The sequence below is a fragment of the Netta rufina genome (genome assembly GCF_964035555.1).
Source record: "Netta rufina genome assembly, chromosome: 3".
Taxonomy (NCBI): Eukaryota; Metazoa; Chordata; class Aves; order Anseriformes; family Anatidae; genus Netta; species Netta rufina.
Genome location: NC_140125.1, coordinates 71427113 through 71447793, shown reverse-complemented (window position 1 = coordinate 71447793; position 20681 = coordinate 71427113). Strand labels below are relative to the sequence as shown.

The 20681-nt window shown below is 38.2% G+C and overlaps 1 protein-coding gene across 1 annotated transcript in view; it reads left to right on the top strand.

Moving 5' to 3' along the window:
• Positions 1-20681, top strand: part of PREP (prolyl endopeptidase) — a 99473-nt gene that overhangs the window by 13876 nt on the left and 64916 nt on the right. Inside the window, exon 7 of the mRNA XM_084284109.1 lies at positions 8453-8558. Coding sequence (XP_084140235.1) covers positions 8453-8558 — 106 coding nt within the window. The remainder of the gene's footprint in view (positions 1-8452; positions 8559-20681) is intronic.

Here is a 20681-nt window from a genome sequence, read left to right as displayed (position 1 = left end):
CAACACATGAAAATGTTGGGGATTCTTTTCAGTGGGCTGCCAGCAAGCAAAGCATCTCTCAAAGAATTTGAGCTCTGAGATTCAAAATGAGACAGTGAACGTGCGTGTGACAGGTTTTTCACCAAGTGACCACACTGAACTTTGTCTATACAAATCAAATTTAGTCATGGAACCTACAGATAAGCAGAACCTTTTTATGTAATGTTATCTGTTCATGAAGCATACCTTTGCCATCTGACCTGAAAATCAGTATAAACTTGCAAATAGGGCTTTGAAACTTTTTTTACCGTTCAAAAGTTAGTTCTGTTGAGTTAAACTAGCAATAGCATGGAATTTAGAAGTCATTATCCTTATTTTTCCCTAGTGCCATAAATAAATGGGTTTCTTTCTGTTGGTGACAGATGTCTTGTAGTGATGTATCCACTGATTCACACAAGTGATACATCAAGTGATTATTATTGTTTTGCAGTGTCTGGGAGCGAAACTACACATGTTGTTGTGATGCAAATTCCTTTTCCTTGGGGGAGTGGTATTGCAGTCTTGATTCATTAGCATATCCTGCTTTGTAGGTGTACTGGGTCTGGAAGAGAACTTGTAGCACAGTTCTTACAGGGGGTAGCAAAAAGTTTTCCAGGCCAGGGTATAGAGAAGTAGCCATCCTGCATCTTCTGGCTCTTCTGTTGTGAGCAAAAACCTTGGGGCAAACTTCAACATAAAAAGTGTCTTTTTCTCTGATGCCAAATGCTTGGGTAATATTTGTGATAAATGAAAATATACCCCACACACTTTTGAGCATTTAATATAAGGGATAGGAAGAGTGTACTGGTAGTAGTAGTTCTTGCTATAGAACACGAGAGTAGTAGAATCTATTGCAGGTGCTAGTTCTGAAATCACTGGGATTGAAACATCCCCCTGAATATTGGGATAAAGGGAAAGGTAGTGAATAGAGAACACACATTGCTATTGTGCGTTCTTGTTTAATAAATGAATGTGGCTGCTTAAAACTTCTCCTAATCCGTAGGAGGCATAATCTTCTGGAGGTACTGATATTTAAGAAGAAATGCTATTTTAAGGTGTGGCAAAGCAGAGATCTGCCTCAGTAAATAACCATGAGGATATCTGAGTGACGTTACTGTATAAAACAGCTGATTTTCTAGGGTTGTGCTGTGAGCTCTAGCTGTTAAATGTGGCTCTGTTTTCGTGATATTAATGAAAGATGGTTTTTAATGGTCAGGAGGAAACAAATATTCTGCAATTAGAGGATACCAGTGTGACTGCAAAATGTGGTTTCATCTTTGTGGAATAGGTCAAAATCTCCTTTTCAGACCATCCAAACAAGTTTTCTGGTCAGTTTTTTTAAAGCATGTCCTTGAGAAAGTGGAAGACCACAAAATAATAGGGAAAAATTAAAGTAGCCTTAGTAAAAATCAAACGATACAGCTTATTGGCACTACCCTAAATATAAATATTCTTACCTGGTACTAATATGCTGCCAGAGATTTTAGAATACAGCTTTGCACAGCTCAGCATTTTATGAAAGTCTGCTTACTTGCATTCCTGTCAGATTAAAATAAAAACATTTGTTTATTAGAGGGCCTTGCTGGCCAAATAGGCAGAGACAGTTGGATTCTCTTCTGTTGTACACAAGCTCCAGGGAAGATGGTTGGATTATGGCATGGGTGGTTTAAGTATCAACTCACTCAACCTTTCTTTATATCAGGGATGGAACTTGAAGTTTTGTACTTAAGTTTTGAGCAGAAATTGCAGGTGTTGAAACCATAGGGTAGATGGAGAATAATACCTTACTTGCCAGCGAAAAGTACCTGACAAGGAGCTCTTTCAGAGACTGCAAAAGCTCTAATGTTGCCATCATACTTGAAAAAAATAAGTAATCTTGGGTACATTGTAGGGAGTTGGAGCGGTTTTAGCTTCAGTGGAGAGAAGAAGCTAGGTGACTGATTAGGACAGAAGAGGGTTGAGTAAAACTTTGTCAGCTTATTGTATTTACAAGGCAACAGGTAAGAAAATACCTTCAGCTTTTTAACTTGTTACTCATTCAACACCAGCATTAAGCATGCTTAGTCTGGTGCTGAAACCGGTGTTGGGATAGAAAGACAGATGCGTTTCCATCTCCTCACTTGAATGGATTGCTTTCGAGAAAAACCTCTGTATTGCTAGTCATACTCGGTATCTAGGTCAGTTTTGAAGAAGATGCTATCAAATCTTTTTGTTAGTTGAGAAAACACTTAACTTTTCTGGTACAGATTCTAGGATGGTAGAGGAGTTGGGAAGAAGCAGAGAGAGAGCTCGAGTAACATCCCAGTAGATGGCAGTCTGGTATGATTTTTAAAACCTTTGCAATGTCATCGGTACTCTGAAAGTAGAGGAGCTTCCCAGGCTTCTATCTCCGTGGCGTGTTCTTGTTTCTTCTCCAGACTCATGTATCATAACTGTCTTTCACAGCCAGACTGTTATTCTCAAAGTTAAATAGTAAATTATATAAGAGCCTTTCACAGTTGGTGGTGTTAAAAGTCACTGCTGTAGAGGCAGGAATGTAAACAGGAGGGAAAGGAGAGGGCTGGGGAACCCTCCTGTCCTAATTCTGCCAGAAGTAAACAAGTACGGTTTGTTGTCTGACACACACTGTGTGCAATCCATAACCTGACGAAAATATATATATTTTTTTTTGAGGTTCAGAGCTGTCAGTTTACATCAGTGGTTCCCAGCCAGGGAGGTGAACTTGCAAATGAAATTCAGAGTGCAGAGGAACAACCTCTGCCAGGCGTGTGCTGGCGAGGGCACGTTTTCACTGCAAGAATGTGAAAGTGCAGCATCCACAGGGGAAGAATGAACAGAAATAAACAGGGAAGGCTCAAAACATTGTCAGTTTGCTCAAGTGAAACAGCCAGGCAAACTTTCTGGCTGCAAACAGGGATGGTAATCTCTTACAGAGCCAAGTTCCTGATGCTAGGGCGCTTTCATTGCACTCAAAAGCAAGTTAACGGCCACAGAAAAAAACAGTTTCAGTGTTAGTCTGTTACCTCAGAAGGCTACTAATCTTACTCTGTGCTAGATTTAAGGAGAATGCCTGTAAATACCCATGTGCCCTTTGGAATAAGGCTGTCTCGTGTAGGAAATTGAAGGAATAGGGAAATTGAGTTAATATCCAAAGCAGTTTTTCTAGGCTAGGGAATGGATGGTGGGAGAGCACACTGATATGTTTACATATAATAAGGCTATGTGCTGCCTAGAATATATCCAGCCTCCTCCTGGATGTAAAAAGTGGGATTGTGTTAGACCTGATCCTGAAATCAACCATTGCTGTGATCACCCGCTATCATTTCTTCTGAAATGTAGTTGATTAAACCAGTGTGATACAAATAGAAAACAAAACAAGCATTTGTAGTAGCTGCTGCAGTGCTGTGTTTTGGATTTAGGATGAGAATAATGCTGATAACTTGGGGATGTTCCAGCTGGTGCAGAGCAGTGCTTGCACAGCGCCAAGGCCTCTCCTGTTCCTGGTGCTGCCCGGCCAGCGAGGAGGCTGGGGGTGCCCCAGGAGCTGGGAGGGGACACGGCCAGGACAGCTGGCCCAGGCTGCCCAAAGGGATGTCCCACACCGTGTGGTGCTGTGCTCAGCGATAGCAGCTGGGGGTGTCAGCCACTGATCGGGGATGGGCTGGGCATCGATCAGCAGGTGGTGAGCAATTCCATCGTGCATCACTTGTCTTCTATATTCTTTTATTATTATTTATTATTATTATTTTCCCTTCTTTCTCTGAGATTATCTGTCTCTATCTCAACCTGTGATTGATTTATTTTATTCTTTACCCCATCCCAGTTTTCCACCTTGATAATAAAAAGGGCAAAAGTGGTAAAAACTAATTGATTAGCTTAAAATGGCCTTGATATAATAATATGCATTTGGAGGGATTGTATTTGTGAACTAAAAATAGAAGGCTCTTTCCTATCCTAAATCTTGCAGTGGTGACTACCCAGATAGTACTCAAAGAACTAGCATTAATATTCACTGGGGTTGCTGTCAAGCCACTTTACTTGGAAGCAAAGCACTTTAATGTCTCTCCTATTGACTTTTTAGTTGAGCAGCAATGCATAAAGCCAGGAAGTCTGAAAACCTTACAGCCTTCTGCTTGTTCTTGTTTGTTTGTTTAATTATGTATGACTTGCTGGTCTGAAATGTGTTGCTGTTAGACAAAATAGAATCACAGAATATCCAAGTTGGAAGGGACCCACAAAGATCATCGAGTCCAGCTCCTGGGTCCCCAAATGACCACCCCCCAAAAAAATAATATCTGACCATGTGCCTGAGCATTGTCCAAACACTTCTTGAACTCCTCCAGCAGGCTCGGTTCTGTGACCACTGCCATGGGGATCCTGTCCCAGTGCCTGACCACCCTCTGGGTGCAGAACTGTTTCCTGATATCCAGCCTGAATAGTTAACTTCGCTTTTGCTGTGGATCCTCATAGACTGTTACTGCTATTTTAAATGCAGAAGATACAACTCTTTGAGTTCCTTACATGACTTGTATTAACTACATTTTGTAAAAGAAAGAAAAATGTAAGTAGTTGGAAAACTTTTTACATGTATGCACTACTTAGGCTTTAAATAAAGAAACTTATATCCGTTAACTTATCTAGGCCACAGGTAAACTGCTTCCTCTCGATATTTTTCTAAGCAGTGCTTACTATATATGGAAATGGAGAGAACAGGTAACACTGAAACAACATTGCTAGTAAAGATAAAAAAAAACATCCCCCTATAAAATAAAATGTCCCCCTATAAAATAAAACATCCCCCTATAAAATAAAATTTGATTTAGAAGGTGTGGTCGCTGAGAGTTTAAACAGAGCATTACTTGTGAGCAACTCTATCGTAGTGATACACCGTATAGACACAAAGAAGTAAAGGTAGTTAGAAAAATATGCCAGAAATAGCAGATCTAATCCATTCCATACTGTCATTTGACTGAACAGCAACAGCAAAACTGCAAGCTATACACCAACAGCTGCTCTTTGAAATAATCCTTCCTTTAGCAGTGCTGAGTTAGGGCTTCTTGCTGTGTTATGCCAGTAAAGTCATTGTTAAGCTGAACACTTTTTTCTAAGTATTGAGCAGGCTCGCTAGCTCAGCTCCAGTTGGAAGGCTACAAGAACTACTTCTGGCCTATTTTGCCAGTGTCACCTTAAGATGTTTACTTGTTTTATAACCTCCTTACCTTTTATCAGGTGTTGCCTGAAATGGTAGAAAGTATATTACTGCAATATGGGGTTTTACAGTGAAAAGTATATTACAGAAATATGAACTGAATGTTGTGAATCTCTCCTCATAGAAATTCTTGAGATATGTTTCTCTTTCAGCTTGGATGTGGGAAAACAGAAGAACTTACTTCTGCTTCAGGCTGTCAGTTCTGACATTACAGCTGTTGCCCTTATGCTGAGCCATGAGTGCATGCTAAGGTTTGAGTGAAATGCTGGTATGGGATTTCAGTTCGTAAGTTTGTAGGCCAGGAGCAAGGATTGCAGTTGACCTCACGATGATGTATCTGTGCAAGGATAACCAAACGATAGTTGGGAAATCCTATTTCCTTCTGTCACTTTGAAAGCAAGACTCGTCTGTTTACGGTATAGAGAAGTCAGGGGCATTCAGGCCGTGATTACACATTCATCAGTACTACCATCTGAGCTGCCTTCAAAGCAATCTCTGCCCCTATTACTCATGTTTCCAGTTGCTCGGTGTGCTGTTAGCTCAGCCATTTGAGCAGCTGCACAGTGAACTGACTGAAATACTACTTGGGCAGAGGGGCTTTCCCTTTTATTCCTTTTTTCCTTTTTTTTCTTCTGGATTTTCCTTTTTTCCTTCCCCCTGGGTTTTTCTTTCCTTGCAAGGGGCAGTGAGGACTGGTTTGGGCATGGTATTTTTACAGCTGCATCAGTTCCCCAGTCTGGTTTGCTACCCAAATGGTAAATGCCTGCAATGGTATGACTAGGGGAATGAACTTGTATGGATACAAGCAACAATAGCAGAAAGAGGAGCTAGAGGTGGAGACTGCATAAGCTGGTACTGCTGCCCAGATTTGCTCATCAAGCTGTAACTTTGGAATGCCAGTGTCTAAATTTGTGCTGTAATACTGAACACTTGAGCATGCTGCAGTCAACAGTGCCTCGTCCTGTTTCTGTCACATTCCTTTGGATTACAGAGCTCACTGATGTAAGAACAGCCTCAGTGATAGGGACAGACCTAATTGGCATCCCACCAGCAATATGCTTTGGGAATTCCTGCTTCAAATTAAACATAAACTGCTATCAACTCTTCACTTGTCCAGCTGGGAATGTGGAAGGAAAAACTCATTAGATGTGCTCAAATTTGCCGTCGTCAGAGGTTCTGAATTGCCCTCACTACAACAACATCTGAAACTTGCAAATAAGTTTTCTTTCCTGGGTAAAGTGAGCAGTCTTCTGTTAACTGTTAACTCACAGCATCAAAGAACAGATTTGTGTGGGTTCTGGCTGTGACTGAAAGACTTTTGTTCATCATACTGTTGAGCTAAACTGAAATTTATATTTGTGTATGACACTTGCTATTTCTTAGCATGTTTTATGACTTAGTGAGGAAAAGAAAGAAAATCGGTGCTTTTGCAAGCATGAACAGTTGTTTAAGCAGCATATTAAGCAGTGATTAGTTTAATTAAAACTGTTTCATTTTTGTGTAAAAACACTAAAGATGCTTCTCTCAAAAGAGGTCACCTGATCTTGGTTTTCGTTTCTGGATATAACCCATCTTGGAAGGAGGAGGCATATCGTCTGAATTTTTCAGACTGCCTCTTGAACCTGTCATAGCTGTTTTTCTTGGTCCAGGAGGAATCCTAGGTGTTCAGTTCTGTTCATCTCGTAAACTTTCAGATGTATGGACATCTTTAGTGGTGTAATTCACTGTTGATAAGAATGCTTGTCAAAAAGATAACTTGGAAACACTCATTTGTTGGGTTTTGTTGTTTTGTTTTGTTTTTTAGTCAGCTTCCTTATTCTGAGATTTGATGCTGTAGTTTAAGTTCCTCTGTGTCCTTCAAAACCATGGATGTGTTTGAAGAGCACATAAAATAAAATAAAATAAAAAATAAAAAAATAAGTGCACAGCTAAAGTTAGGAATATTAACCCAAGGAAATCTAAGAGGTTATTGCAATCTATGAGTAAAAAAATTTTTGAAGATGCTTAGGGCCAAATGGAAAGCTTCCAGAATTTGGACTCATACTTTGTGACTAAAGATTTGATTTTTCCATTGCACGCTGTTATGTAAGAACATGGACAGGAACCAGCATCCTACATCAGCTGTTAATAACACATCTAAACCTGGTAATTTTGGAACACGCCCAGAACAGCTCCACGAGGAGAGGGAAACATTAAATTGATGACTTCCTGTTACTTCCTGCCTTCTGTTCATGAACTTGCACTTTCAAAAGCTTTGCAAGGAAGCAGGGTATGTTTGCAAAGCTTGAGTAGGAAGAAGGCTTCGCTGATGAGTTTGTGTACCAGCAGATTCCATTCTGGAAATTTTATCCAGTGTATGTGTTTCTCAAAAGACAAAAACCAGAAGCTTCATCTGAAAATTCATGATGTGTTTGTAGTTTATGATATTAACTTAACAGCAGCATGTAAACTTAATGAAAATGACAAAAATGAAAATTCTGTAAGCGTCGTTTAATTTGCCACGGGAAGTGCATATATGCTTAAAACTAGCATCTTGGATGACTTCTAGGACATTGTGTACTGCTTTGTGACATAAACCATACCTAATTAATTGTCACTTGAAAAATTGAGGGTGAAATTGAATTGTGAAATTGTTGTGAATCACATTATTGCTGTGAATAAAGTGACTATCATTCAGACAGTCACTGGGAGACAAAGCTGCTGGCCTCCTTGCACCTCCAAAGCAGTGAGGGACTTCTAGCAGGTACATTGGAAACTCATTGTAATGAGGCAAACCAAAAAATCCAAAGCTATCCTCTACCACCTGGTTAAATCACTGTGTTGTATGTGGCACTATGAATAACAGTATTAAGTAGGGAAGCGTGCAGCTTTTTCTAGTTTAAAAAAAAAAAAAAAAAAAAAAAAAGGTGTAGCAAGGATGTTTGTTTCACACACAGACTCCTTTTGTTCAAATACTTATAATATTTTTTTAATTAAATCTGGGAATAAGCAGATAAAGCTGTTTGATTTTGATCTCCTGAAATGTCGGCAGATTATACTGATGTTATTTGTTGATGCAAGTGGTGAATGAGGGTTCTTGGTGAGTTCTCATGTTCCATATACATCTCTTAATTCAACTAAATGTAGCATCAACTAATTTTTTTGCTAGGGTTTTAGGGACTAATTTTTCAAGTTAGATCTTTTTTTCCAGAGGATGAATTGGCTTTGATTTTCTGTAATTTCTAGGTATCAGATGATGGTCGATATGTCCTGCTGTCCATTCGGGAAGGGTGTGATCCAGTGAACAGACTGTGGTACTGCGACCTACAGAAAGAATCTCAGGGTATATCAGGTACGTGTTTTCTTTGCAGCTTTTCTGTATTTTAAGACAGTTTAAAATATTTGTTTGAACATATATATTGAAATAGGTATTGCTTAATCTCTTTTTTCTAAGAGTATGAGAAGATAAGTTTTAGAACTTGCTTTTCTTTGTTATGTAACAGTAGATGGATAAATCCATTCTTAGTTTCGTAGTTTGTTAAAAGGTCACAAGGGAAAATTGAAATAATATAGGCAGTCTTAGGCTTTTTTTTAGTTTTTTCTACACCAGTAGTATTTTGTTCAATTTTTTTCATGGTTCAAAAATACTTGTTTCTCTTAAAGAACTGCTCAGCCCTATGAAAACAAAACAAAAACATAAACCCCACAAAAAAAAGATTTCTATGCTTTTTTTTTTGTTTGCATAGTACCAGGACATGAACAAAATACTATAATGTTTTATTACTAAAAACTTTGCTTTGTAGCACTGTTATTCTTACAGTAGAAACATCTACTAAGGATTCAAACACACATTTATGAACTGTCGTTTACTTGCTTGGATAGTTGAGTTCCATTTGGCTTGTGTAGATTTGTTGTATTAGCTTCAGTACTATGGGTAAAAAGTAAGGTGCTGTGGTTGATGGTTGGCATTTTTCTGACGATTGGTGTTTTTTGTACTGTCAGATTATTGCATTGTTGAAATCTCTTCCTTAATATATGCTTTACACAGAAGAAAACAACTTAGTTCTTTTTGATTCTTTGCTGCTTCTATTTTCAAAAACTTCAGGGACAATAAATAATGCAGTACCTCCTTGTTAAATATTGGATCTTAAGAAACTTGTTCTCTTAGCCATAAACAGAATATTCAAAGCGTATGAGAGTGATTAGAACTGATAGCAGCTCTGCAGTAGGGGGTGTATTTTTTTTCTCCCTGTCAGTGCCTTTATTATACTGCAGGGTTGCATGGTTGTCTCTCAATTAGATCAATAGTTGATCAATAAGACTTAGTACAGTAGTTTGAATTTTGGTGAGTTAAGTGTTAGTGAAGATAATATACTTTTAAATTCTTTTCCAGGGAGATTGTTTTTTTTTATTTGTAGGCATGTAACTCTGCCCTTTTAAAATATTTCTTAATTACTTCTAAATTTGTCTCAGGCAACTTAAGTAGTTGTTTAATGTCCACTTGAATGTAGAAAATGTAGCAGACCTAATGTAACTTATCACAGATGCTTCCCATGGAACATCATTACATGTTACATTTCCATGGAACATCATAACTGAGTAGGTAAAACTGTTTAGTATAGCGAAGGGGTTTTGTAAATGATAAATTGTATTGTCATTCAAGATGACATTTTCCAGCTAGAGATAGAATGCATAAAAAGTGTAGCTCTCCTCCTCTATTCACCCTCTCATTTATAGATACACCGGATAACCTTGAAGACAAAACTAGGGGAATCAAGTCTTACTTTAAAAATATCTGTACTTTAAAAAATATTACATTATCCTTCTATTTTTAAGAATAGAATTTATTTATAATGAGAAGAATTCATACTTTTGGTTACATCTAAGATACTACTTATGATTTTCCTTTCTCATTGACAGTTTAATCTGTGCGATGCAGAAAGAAAACCATGACAGTTAGTGTATTTCCAGTGCCCTAGGTGGTACTTGAAATTGAGGAAAAAAATATAGTTTCTCAGACATTTCTCTTCCTTCCTTGCTCTTTTAATCCAGGTTGTCCAAGGATGCTGTCATTCTCTTTTTTCTTTATGCTTTAAGTTTTTCAAGTATTATACTTCTTTAGACTTATTCAGAGGGTGTTGAACATCAGAGGCAGTGAAGTCTTTTTAGAAGGTAACAAGTTAGTTGTGGGGGTTTTTTTGGTAAGGAAATAAAAGCAGCTGCTAATCGGAAGGTAATGGATGAGATTCGAATTCCTATGAAGCCTGTAACAAAACCCCAGTTATAGAACGACAGATTTCAACAGATTGTTTTTAAAGCTACTCTGTAGCCAATATTGGTTATAAATACCATTTCAATTATATAATCACAAATTTCTCTTTAAAATGCTTTTTCCCAAGGTCAACGTACCACTGCATAATTTGAAATGCTCGTGTGTAAAGTGATGAGTTACAGAATTTTCTGTCACTTAGAATTGCACAAAAATATACAGAGCTGATTCTGATCTGTGATTTATTACCTGAAAAACCTATTTTCAAATGTCAAGTTAACTAACTTAGGCACACCTTTCTTGCTTTTGATTGCTAGCAGTGCAATCTTTTCTTTTGACAGGAGGTAATCAAATTTCTTAGTTGTTTAAAGAGTTTTCTTTAAAAAGGTGTTTTCAGAGTCAAGAAATATGACCACTGAAGATTGAATTTCTTTTCCTTCTGATGTACTGAGGGCCTCGTGGAGTTAATTGTAGTTCTGTTACTATTTCTCTGAGATGATGGTTGCAATGAAAAAGGTCACTTGTTTGGCCCACTTGCTCACAAATGGTTGTGAAGAAGTCACGAAGTTCAGTGTTGCGACCTCAGTACTGAATGTCAAAAATGTCAGGTTGTTGGAAAATTGCCAAGGTGTCTGTGGAATTAGATTAATTGTGGTTCAAGACCAGTAGTTTATTCCCAAGACATGGAAACTTATCTTTTTACTGGGAGATAAAATCCATACTTTGTTTCAAGAAAAATGTGATAGTTTTGTTTTCTAAATAATGCAATTGTTTATTTGTAGGAACATTTTTGGTGATTCGAAAGGAAAGATGATGAGTTCTGAAACCCCAACATAAATACTGTTATTAACACTTTCTGCTTCTGGGAAGTTAGAAAGAATGTCTTGGATGATGGGAGCTAAGAAAGTGTCTTTCTTGTTAAGAATTAAAATAGCCAAAATCTAGAGGGAGAAGAGAAAGCTCCCATATCTGTAGGGTAGATTCTTACAGAGAGGGTTGAAAATGGCAGGTTGTATTAAAAGAGTGTGTGTGCATGCATGTTCCTTTTACAGCCTTCTCTTCTTTTATACCTGTGGCAGTCTGTATTAGAATATTCTGTGTAATGTCTTTTTCAGTAGGAAGGATGTGAGGACAAGATAACGTACAACCTAAAAGTTGCATCAGACCTAGGTTTGGTGTGTTCTTATTGAAAAATTGGTAGTTTATTATCTAATATGCATCAGATCTTTTAATTACTGAATGTTTTTCTGGTGATAGTAGTAACACCTGTTAGTCTCCTTTGCTGATGTTATTGAAACCACAAATGGTTAACTTCTTGCCTGCTTATGTTTATATGGTGGGGCATGTTTCACAGCTTTTCAGTTGTCATATTTAGTGTCACATTTTAGCATTCATCTGTTACTCTACCAGTGGCTATCTTGATTTCTAGACAGTTAATGTCTAAGGGTAACAGGAGTAGTATTGTTTTTGTTGTTTTAACTTGGGTTGTCTTACACCTCAGTCATCAAGATTAAAACTTGCTTCAGTGGTACTGAACAAATACTCCAGAGATTTCACAGCATCAGGATCTGCTAAGGTCTGTCAAGGACTCATTCAAGCCTTGAATAAGTCAGTAGAAGTATGATAAATTGAAAAAGGTAATTTCTTGAAAACAATCCAGTCTTACCCCCAAAAGAACCAAGTTGCTCTATTCGGTGGAGGCTGCACAAAGAAATTTCTCTTAGCAATAACACGTCATCAACACCATTCCCTGAATGAAATTAGATTTTTTTTCCTTCTCTTGAGCCCGGATGGTTATTAGTTGTGTAGTATGTATAGTGATAGAACTTATTAGTATTCTTTATTTCATACTTTATCCAGTAGTGTCATTCATTAACACAGTGAAAAAAGCAGTAATTAGTGTCTTCCAAAGGTATATTCAAATGATCTACTTTTCCAGACTATAGTCTTCTGAAAGCTTGTATTTATAATTTAACTTTCTCCAGTGACAAAGTCTTTTCACTTTTGTTTTATAGGGGATGAAAATAAAGGCTGAAAAACCTCACCTTAGGGAGAAGTGAGAGAACATAAAATATATTTGGCCTCTTCAAAAAAATCATGCTGCATTTTCATAGTGCACCTCTTAATCAGTAGCAGTCTCCAAAACTGACAAAAATCCAGTTTCCAAGGCAGCTGAGCTCTAATTATCCTAATAACACTTCTAAATGCAATTAACTGATTATCTAGATAAAATTTTACAATGAAGCAGTCTAATTAATTATTACTGTCCTCACAGGTTCAAGAATGAACTGAAGGCAGCTAAAAGGCAGTTCCTGTCTATCAGTGTATAATCAGTACCTTTTTTTATTGTATTTCCTGAAAAGGAGAAGACAAGTCTGAGATATTTTGGCACCCCTTCATGATGGTCCCTGTCAACATACCCTCTACTGCCCTTTTTGCTGAAACGGAGACCTTGAGCAGAATTTACAACCAATAGGGGAAGCAGTGATGCATCCATAGGTTTTGTGTTCTTCTCAGTACTACCCTCATGTTGGAAGTCCTGAGCCCTTCAGGTCTTCTGGCTGATTGAAGCATGTGTTGAGGCTTCCCACTGCTCCATCTTTGGGATGGGATGGGGTGGGTGTGTAACTTGAGTTATGCTTATGCTCCTACACTAAACTAACTTGTGCCATTACACTGAAGCCAAGAGGCACAGGCCAGCCTTCCCCATGTGCCAGAGCTCCCTTCACTCCCAGGCATTGTGACTGTGTCCAAGTTGTCTACAGAGAATGTTATTGGCAAACACTGTCCCCCATACTGTGACCACATATTGTCTGCTAATTGGCACAGACCAAAAATGTGACAAGGGGTCATGCTAACAGTTAAACAGCACCGAAGTTATGGAGCAGTGCCTCAAGCCCATGCCCCAGCTCTCTCGCATACTCATGTGTATACCTGGTTGATTTGACACAGCAGCCTGTTTTGTGTTGATTTCTTCTGCAGCTGGGGTTGTGAATTACCTGGCATTAAGTATAGACTTTTATCTAGGTGGCATGTTTCCAGCTGAGCTATTCTAGAGCTGAGGAGATGGCAGCATCGGATGACAGAAGCAAGGAAAGGAAGCAATACAGTTGCAGTCTGCCTGAATGAAAGTTACATGCCTTTAAGGAGCAATTGTCACAAAACAGGGATGGTAAATGATGGTAATGACTGTAATAGATCACTTTTACAAGAAAGCTGACTTACAGAAACCTCTGTTTCCTTAAGAGATGATCTCCATCTTCTTCTTTCTCTATACGCATGTCTGTTATACTTGTCCAAGCGCTAATTTGTCACATACAGAATTGTTTAGGCTGGAAGGGACCTCTTGAGATTACCTAGTCTGATTCTGCCTGCTCTAATAGGGTCAGCTAGAACAGGTTAAAGTTCCCCATAAGAAAAAGTAAAGATAAGGCTTCTCCCAGTTATCTGAAGACCACCTCTTCTTATTCTTCCTGATCAGGAAGGTCTGCAGTAGATACCTACTACTGTCGCCCCCATGTTGGTTTGTCTGCTCATCTTGACCCATAGCTTTTGACAGGCTCCTGATACATCCCAAACCCACCACAACTCCATGATCCCAGTGAGCTTCATAGCCCTGTAACGGCACAGAGACTTCTGACTCCTCATGTTCGTTCCCCATGTTGTGTGTTAATGAGAAGGCATTTCAGAGAGGCACCCAACCAAGCTGATTCCCCATGCAGGTTTGAGAACCTCCCAATGAGGCTGTTCAGCAGGCACTTTCTCCTTCATGTGCTTACACTTGGAGTGATTCCACTTCAGTTCTGCTGTGCTGATTGCTGTGTCCCTTCCTTTCCTGTCACCCAGGCCCTTGGCTTGCCTACCCAACCACAACTTCTCTACTGTCCCGTCATTTTTAGTTTAAAGCTCTCCTTATTAGGTTGGCCAGCCAGTTGCAAGGATACTTTTTGCCCTGCTTAGTCAGGTGGATAACAGTATAGTAGCACAGAGTGAGATATAATAGCTGCTGTATCCTTAGTTTTTCTAATGGATTTGTATGGATGGATGTTTTCTATTCCTTAACTTGTTTTTTTTTGTTGTTTGTTTGTTTGTTTTTTGTTTTTTTTTTTTTTATGGAAATAAGAGGTACTTAATCCCACTTTACATTGTGAACCATTTGCTCCTACGTTCAATCTACATGTAATGCTTATAGGTCCAAATAGGCTGCAGCCTTCACGATACTGCATGGAAGGTCAAGTATCCAGGGAGAAGCAAGAGCCTGTTACATGAGAGGCTGCAACATGAACTAGATCTTGTTATACCATGAAGATTCACTCAGATGAGTACCATTATGGGTGCCTGAAGTATGGAGAAAGCTTCAGAAGATATTTTTTTGCCTTAGTTGACTTGAGACACTTTAAGTTCAGGTTTTATCCCCAATGGATTACCTGAGACACGAAAATCAATGAAGTTTGTCCTTCAGTTGTGACATTAATAACAGTGCTCTTCTCTGTGAATTCTCTGATGAATAGTAAGATGGCATCTTGCTTATGCTGAATCTTAATACAAATTGAGTTAAAATGTCAGCAAATGACTTCCTACAAGTCTGTACACCAAGTTTCAGAATATGTGACTTAGATTAAAAATTTCTTTCACTATCGCGAAATAATGAGAGGAAAGGAATGAAAAGATGTTGGAAAATTGCAGTGGCTCCTGTCCTTGAGGGGATGATTGATCTCATGACTAAAATACTGCATGGGCTTGATGTACTTCTTGTACAGATTTGTTTTCTACAGAACTTGCATACTTACCTGGAGGATGCCAGTTGGTATTTTAATACAAGTCCTCAAGTAGAAAGTAGATACAGAATGACACCCCTTCCAGTCTCTTTGTTTACTTGAATTATTGTCATCTTCATCAGGGCTACCTCATCACTACTATCATTGTGGCCTGAGATGGTACAGTTTCAGAACTGGAAGAAGCAGTAAGAAGCAGCTGTGTTTCTAGGGAACTCCTTAAGTTCTGACTGTTTTCTTAAGTTTTCTGACTGTTCCTAGAGATGACAACTAAGTCAGAAATCAATTCATAGTGTTTTACAACTCTATTCTCAGAGTCAAAATAAAGTTTAACTGTTATAACTGGAAAAATGTACCAGAATACCGTTGTGAAGGAAGGTTAGACGATGTGGTATGTTATTTTAAGGACGTATATGGTGAACAGATATGAGGTAGTGGTTGGTTTTAAATTTGTGTGTCCTTTTTCTTGAACTGGCTAATAACTGAGATGTAGGTTGTGTATGTAATAACGGGCCTAAGTTGTTCTAAGTCTCTTCTGATTTCAAGTGTTCATTAAGCTAATCCTACAGCTAGTTGCATTATTCCCTGCAGTGAGATCCCATTTGGCTAGGATGGGTAATGAACTTTGCTACATTATGCTGTACTGCAAAAATGCAGTTACTGCTGAGTTCTGCATAAGAGGTAATGGGAGAGTCACTTCTAGACCCTAGAAGTCTTCAAGGAGGGAATGGTGGACTAAGTTGACCTGTGTAGGCCATTTGCTGAGGCTCCTGCATTCCTGCCTTTTCCCTGTAGCTATCAGGGAGAAAGAATCCTTGTGAAATCCAAGTCATCGGGATAATTACAGGTAGCCTCTGGATGAACCTAGGCTTCTGTGCTGAATGCAAAGGGTACCCATGGCAGTGAGGCTGTTATCTCCCATGCTCATAAAATTAAAGGGAGGGAAAGAAATGGGCCAGACCACAAAACTAAAGACCACTCTCAGAAATTAAAAGGCAAAAATTCCTCCTGTGGTATTTGAAAAAAGTACACAGCAGAAGTGAGGGAGAAAATGAGGCAATTAAGATGCAGCTGTTCACAAAGATCTCAGAGAACTAGTTGCAGGACTATTTAAATGAGCATTAGTTATTTCAGAAATTGTACAGACAGGCAAAGAGGGAACGAGGGATATTGAAAAATGAAAGAAAATGTCAGGATATGACAGGTGTTAACTCTATCCCAGCCAAAATCAGGACAGTCCCAGATGTACCAGATAACACATCTGATATAGGTGCCTCCTACATGTTGTAAGGACAAAGTGCTTTGACAGTGTAACTCCAATGTAGTGACCTTAAAGAAAAGATGAAATAGCATCAAATTAGAAATAGGAGGGGCTTTGGTTACTTCAATCAAAATACCTTTACATCCTGTAGAAGCTTGCTGTGGAGAGACGTGTACCAATAGTCTGACTTTGCAACTGGAAGCTAAGATAACACTTTTTTTTTTTTTTTTTTTAAACACCATGCTAAGGTGAAATCAATTAAACTAGGTATTGGATTGTGGAAGGCAATTGACTAAAGAAAGCTTCTGTCATATATGCCAGAGATAGTACTCTGGTTTTGTAATGAGGAAAGAACTGCTGATAATTTAAAAGAAAGGATCTAATACATGGATTGTACCTCAAAACTGAATGATTGTGACTAGGTTTCTGGTAGTATAAATGGTTCTGTAGGAATTCCTTGCTTTGGTTATCTTTTTTTCTTTTCCTTCCTTGTCCTGTTAGAGGCCCTTGACATCCCTGTTCCCTACAGCGTTTGGACATGTACTTTAAGGTCTTATAGGGCCAGAATTCTCGTAAGTTATAGGAGTGTCCTTCATCCTGTTTAATTCCTTTCAGATGCATCAGAATTTAAATATTGTTTTGAGCAGCAGGTCAAAATAATAAGTACATGTGAATATACGTGTACGTAAGGACTAAAGCTACACTTCCATTATAGAAGCTCATGTGCTGATTGTGCTGATCATGTCTCTCCACAGCAGCATAATGGCTGTAAGGCGGAAAGATAAACGGAAGCAGATCTTACTACTCGTGTCTAGACAGGGCAAAACAAATGTAGGGCTTCTCTTAACTACAGAGGGATCAGGTTAATAAACTAAGGCCATTTATTCGTCCCAGATAATTTGTAGGCATGTCACATGTTGCTATGCTGTAAGAGAAGGGCTGTCAACGTTGTGGCGTTTAGTATGATGCTCTTCTATTTAGTGAAAGATATTTGTGTTGCCATGAACAGGTTTGTGGCTTGGATCCCTGTGATATTGCACTGTGCAACTTAAAGTTTAAAGCAATTGCTATTTCTTTTTCTGATTTTAAAAAGGCCTTCAGAAAAGAGGGGGGGGATCATGCAGTATGACAGCACTACTTGGAGGTTGGTAGGTGGCAGACTTCATACACATGTATGAAACTTGGTCATCTCTGTCATGTTTAGATAGTGTCTTCCACTAGTAATCTGTCTCTGTTGGTTTTAGCTGTCCTAGTCTTAACTCAGTGCACAGATACAGGAGTTACACTCTTCGAATATTTCAAGTCTGGTATCAACTACTTTCACATAGTTCAGAACTTTAAAATATAAGTTTAAAGTTTAGAAAGCTATGTTGCAGCAGTAAATACACTATTTATGAAGGGATCCTAAAATTACTGTTGGATAGTTAAGGCGTTTCATTCTTGGTATTTGTGTTTCTGACTTACCATGTTAGAAATGTGCGATTAAGAAAAAACGCATGAGCTATCTATTAAGAAAGCTCAGAGTAAAGTTTTATTTTTAGTCTGAAAGACAAAAAGAAAAAATAATAAATCATTGTCCTTTCAACAATACAGTATCCAGTTGAATTATGTGGCTTATATTTGCAGGAGAGATTGAAGAAGTGGGTAAAAAAATATATCTTGGGAAGAGAAAAAGAAATAGAAATGCAAAATGATGAAACAGTTTGTTTCATATGTTGAAATGAGAAACACTTTCCAGAAATCTGCCTGAGAGAACTCAAGATGATTGTGAATTCAAGGATGAGTCAGCTACTGTGAGAATTACTTAACTGTGCAACACAATATAACCCATAGCAGGCTTACAGGAGTTCAGGTATTTCTTTCCCCAGTAGATGGAAGGAATGTGTAGTCCTTCCCTTTTTACCTTTATTTACATATAGCGTGTTTTTATAACAAGAAAAGGATTTCATTTTTAACTGCAAATTGAATTAATTTGTTTTGAAAAGATGAATACCACACGATAAGCATATCCAATTGAAAAGTAAAGCTCTAAAACCTTTTTTGCTTCCTTAAATTACAAACTCTTTTATGGTCAATTACATGCTCATCCTGTTTTTCATTGGGTATCTAGACAATACAAATAAGTGAATCATCAGCTTTTCCATATTAGAGACTGAAATGGAAGATCACGATTGTCCCGCGAGAATCAGCAGGAATGGAACAATTGAATAAAAAGGTCACCACTTTTTTGTTAACAATCTATTAGTAGTAGGAACAATGGCTTACTTTCCAAAGCAGAAGAACAGTATTCTAGCTGTTCTTTTGTCTCTTATTCCTGACAGGGATTTTGTTTTATTATTTTTCAGCTCCTTTAAGCTTTTCTTTACTCCACTCTTCTCTTTTCCTAAGGGAATCTGGTGGGCAGTGACACAGTTTAAGTGCTTTGTTGTCTCAAGTTGCCTGACGTAGCTCACTCATCTTTAGCTGTCTTTAGTTAGAATAATTTCCATCTTTTTCCTATGGAATGTGATGCTTTCACTTACAAGAGTGGGCATCATCTTAGGTAATCTTGCTCATGAAGAAGAATTACAAATATGGAGCATAAAGTATATTTCCATGTTTTGTCCTGTATTGAATGGATGTGTTCTTTACTACCCCTCTTCCTTATTATGAAATAAGTTTTTAATGGTTAATAGAGGTTCAAAATGGCTGGTGTGACCATGTAGTTTAAGCATCTTACTAACTTCTGTGTTAGTTTTGGTTTAGAAGTTAGAATATACCTTTTCAGTGTGCAGTCCTGGTTTTAAAATAGAACTCTGTACAGGTGTTCTTGCCAGATAAGTATTTTGCTAGGAACAAAATTTCTCTTACCTATCATTTGTACCTTGAAGGAGCTGACTTTGTTTGTTAGCAGTGTAATCCTGTAAAATGGAATCCATCTGTTTTTCTTTCAGTGGGCATAGCATTGTTTGTGTTTATGCTGTTTCTTCAGGCCAGAAGAATTCTCTGTTAAATGCATTCCAAAATACAGCGTGGTGGCGATAAACAGTCATATTATGTAAGAACCAAATACACTTGCAGTTAGTTACCAAATTTCAGAACAGGACTTTTGATTTATGAACTTTGTCCTGTCTCTTTGCTAGTCTTAAATAGTTCTCAAATACCATTAACACGGATACATGTTATATCCTTCCTGTAAAAAAAAAATATATATATATATAAAATACATGTATCTTTTAAGTCTAGAGAGGGGATCTTGCTCAAACTACTGAGCAATGAATTCTTTTGCATCATACTTTTTCTGTAGAACAGTCTTGTTTTTTTAATCTCAGGTAAATTATCCACCATGGCTTGGCAGGACTAATGTTTATGTAGCAGGATAGCTACCTTCTTGGGAATACCAAGCGAGATTCACTTGACATATGGTAAAACAAGCTAGTCTTTACAACATCCAAAGCTAGTTCATGAATTGCTTGTAGATAAGAATTAAACAATGTATGTCTGAAGTGTTTCTTTGATCACTGTGCGGGGGCGCTACTGATGGAAATGGGGCTAATGCAATGCTGGAATTACTTTTTTGGGGGAACTTATCAGAAGATCTATCTAAAATTCAAGTGAGCATGGTCTGAGTTTGCTGGTGGGTTACAGACGAGGTTTTGGAAAAGAAATTGACAAAAGAGCAATCCGTTTACCAGAACAGATAGATAAATCTACAGGAACTCACCCATGAGTTCTAGAAGAACTCGAGGTAAAATATCCCAACTATTGAGGTAGTGTGCAGGGTAGCAAGTGAAAGGTAGGAAAGGAATGCAAAATCTGTAAAGGACTTCTAGGAAGTCTGATGTCTGTACAAGATAAACTAGTAGGAAGTATAGGAATAGAATTAGGAGGCACCCGAATAAGAATAAGTCTACCTGGGTTCTGTGAAGGAAGATCTTATCACAGAATCATCTAGGTTGGAAGAGACCTCCAAGATCACCCAGTCCAACCTCTGACCTAACACTAACCAGTCCTCCACTAAACCATATCACCAAGCTCTACATCTAAACATCTTATAAACCAGTTGATGTTCTTTGAAGGGAACAACAAGACTTTTGAATGTAGGTGATGTGAACTTGTACAGTTACGTTGGATTTCCAAAAAGCTTACAACCATGTACCTCAACAAAAATGTAGTCCTTGCAGTATGGGC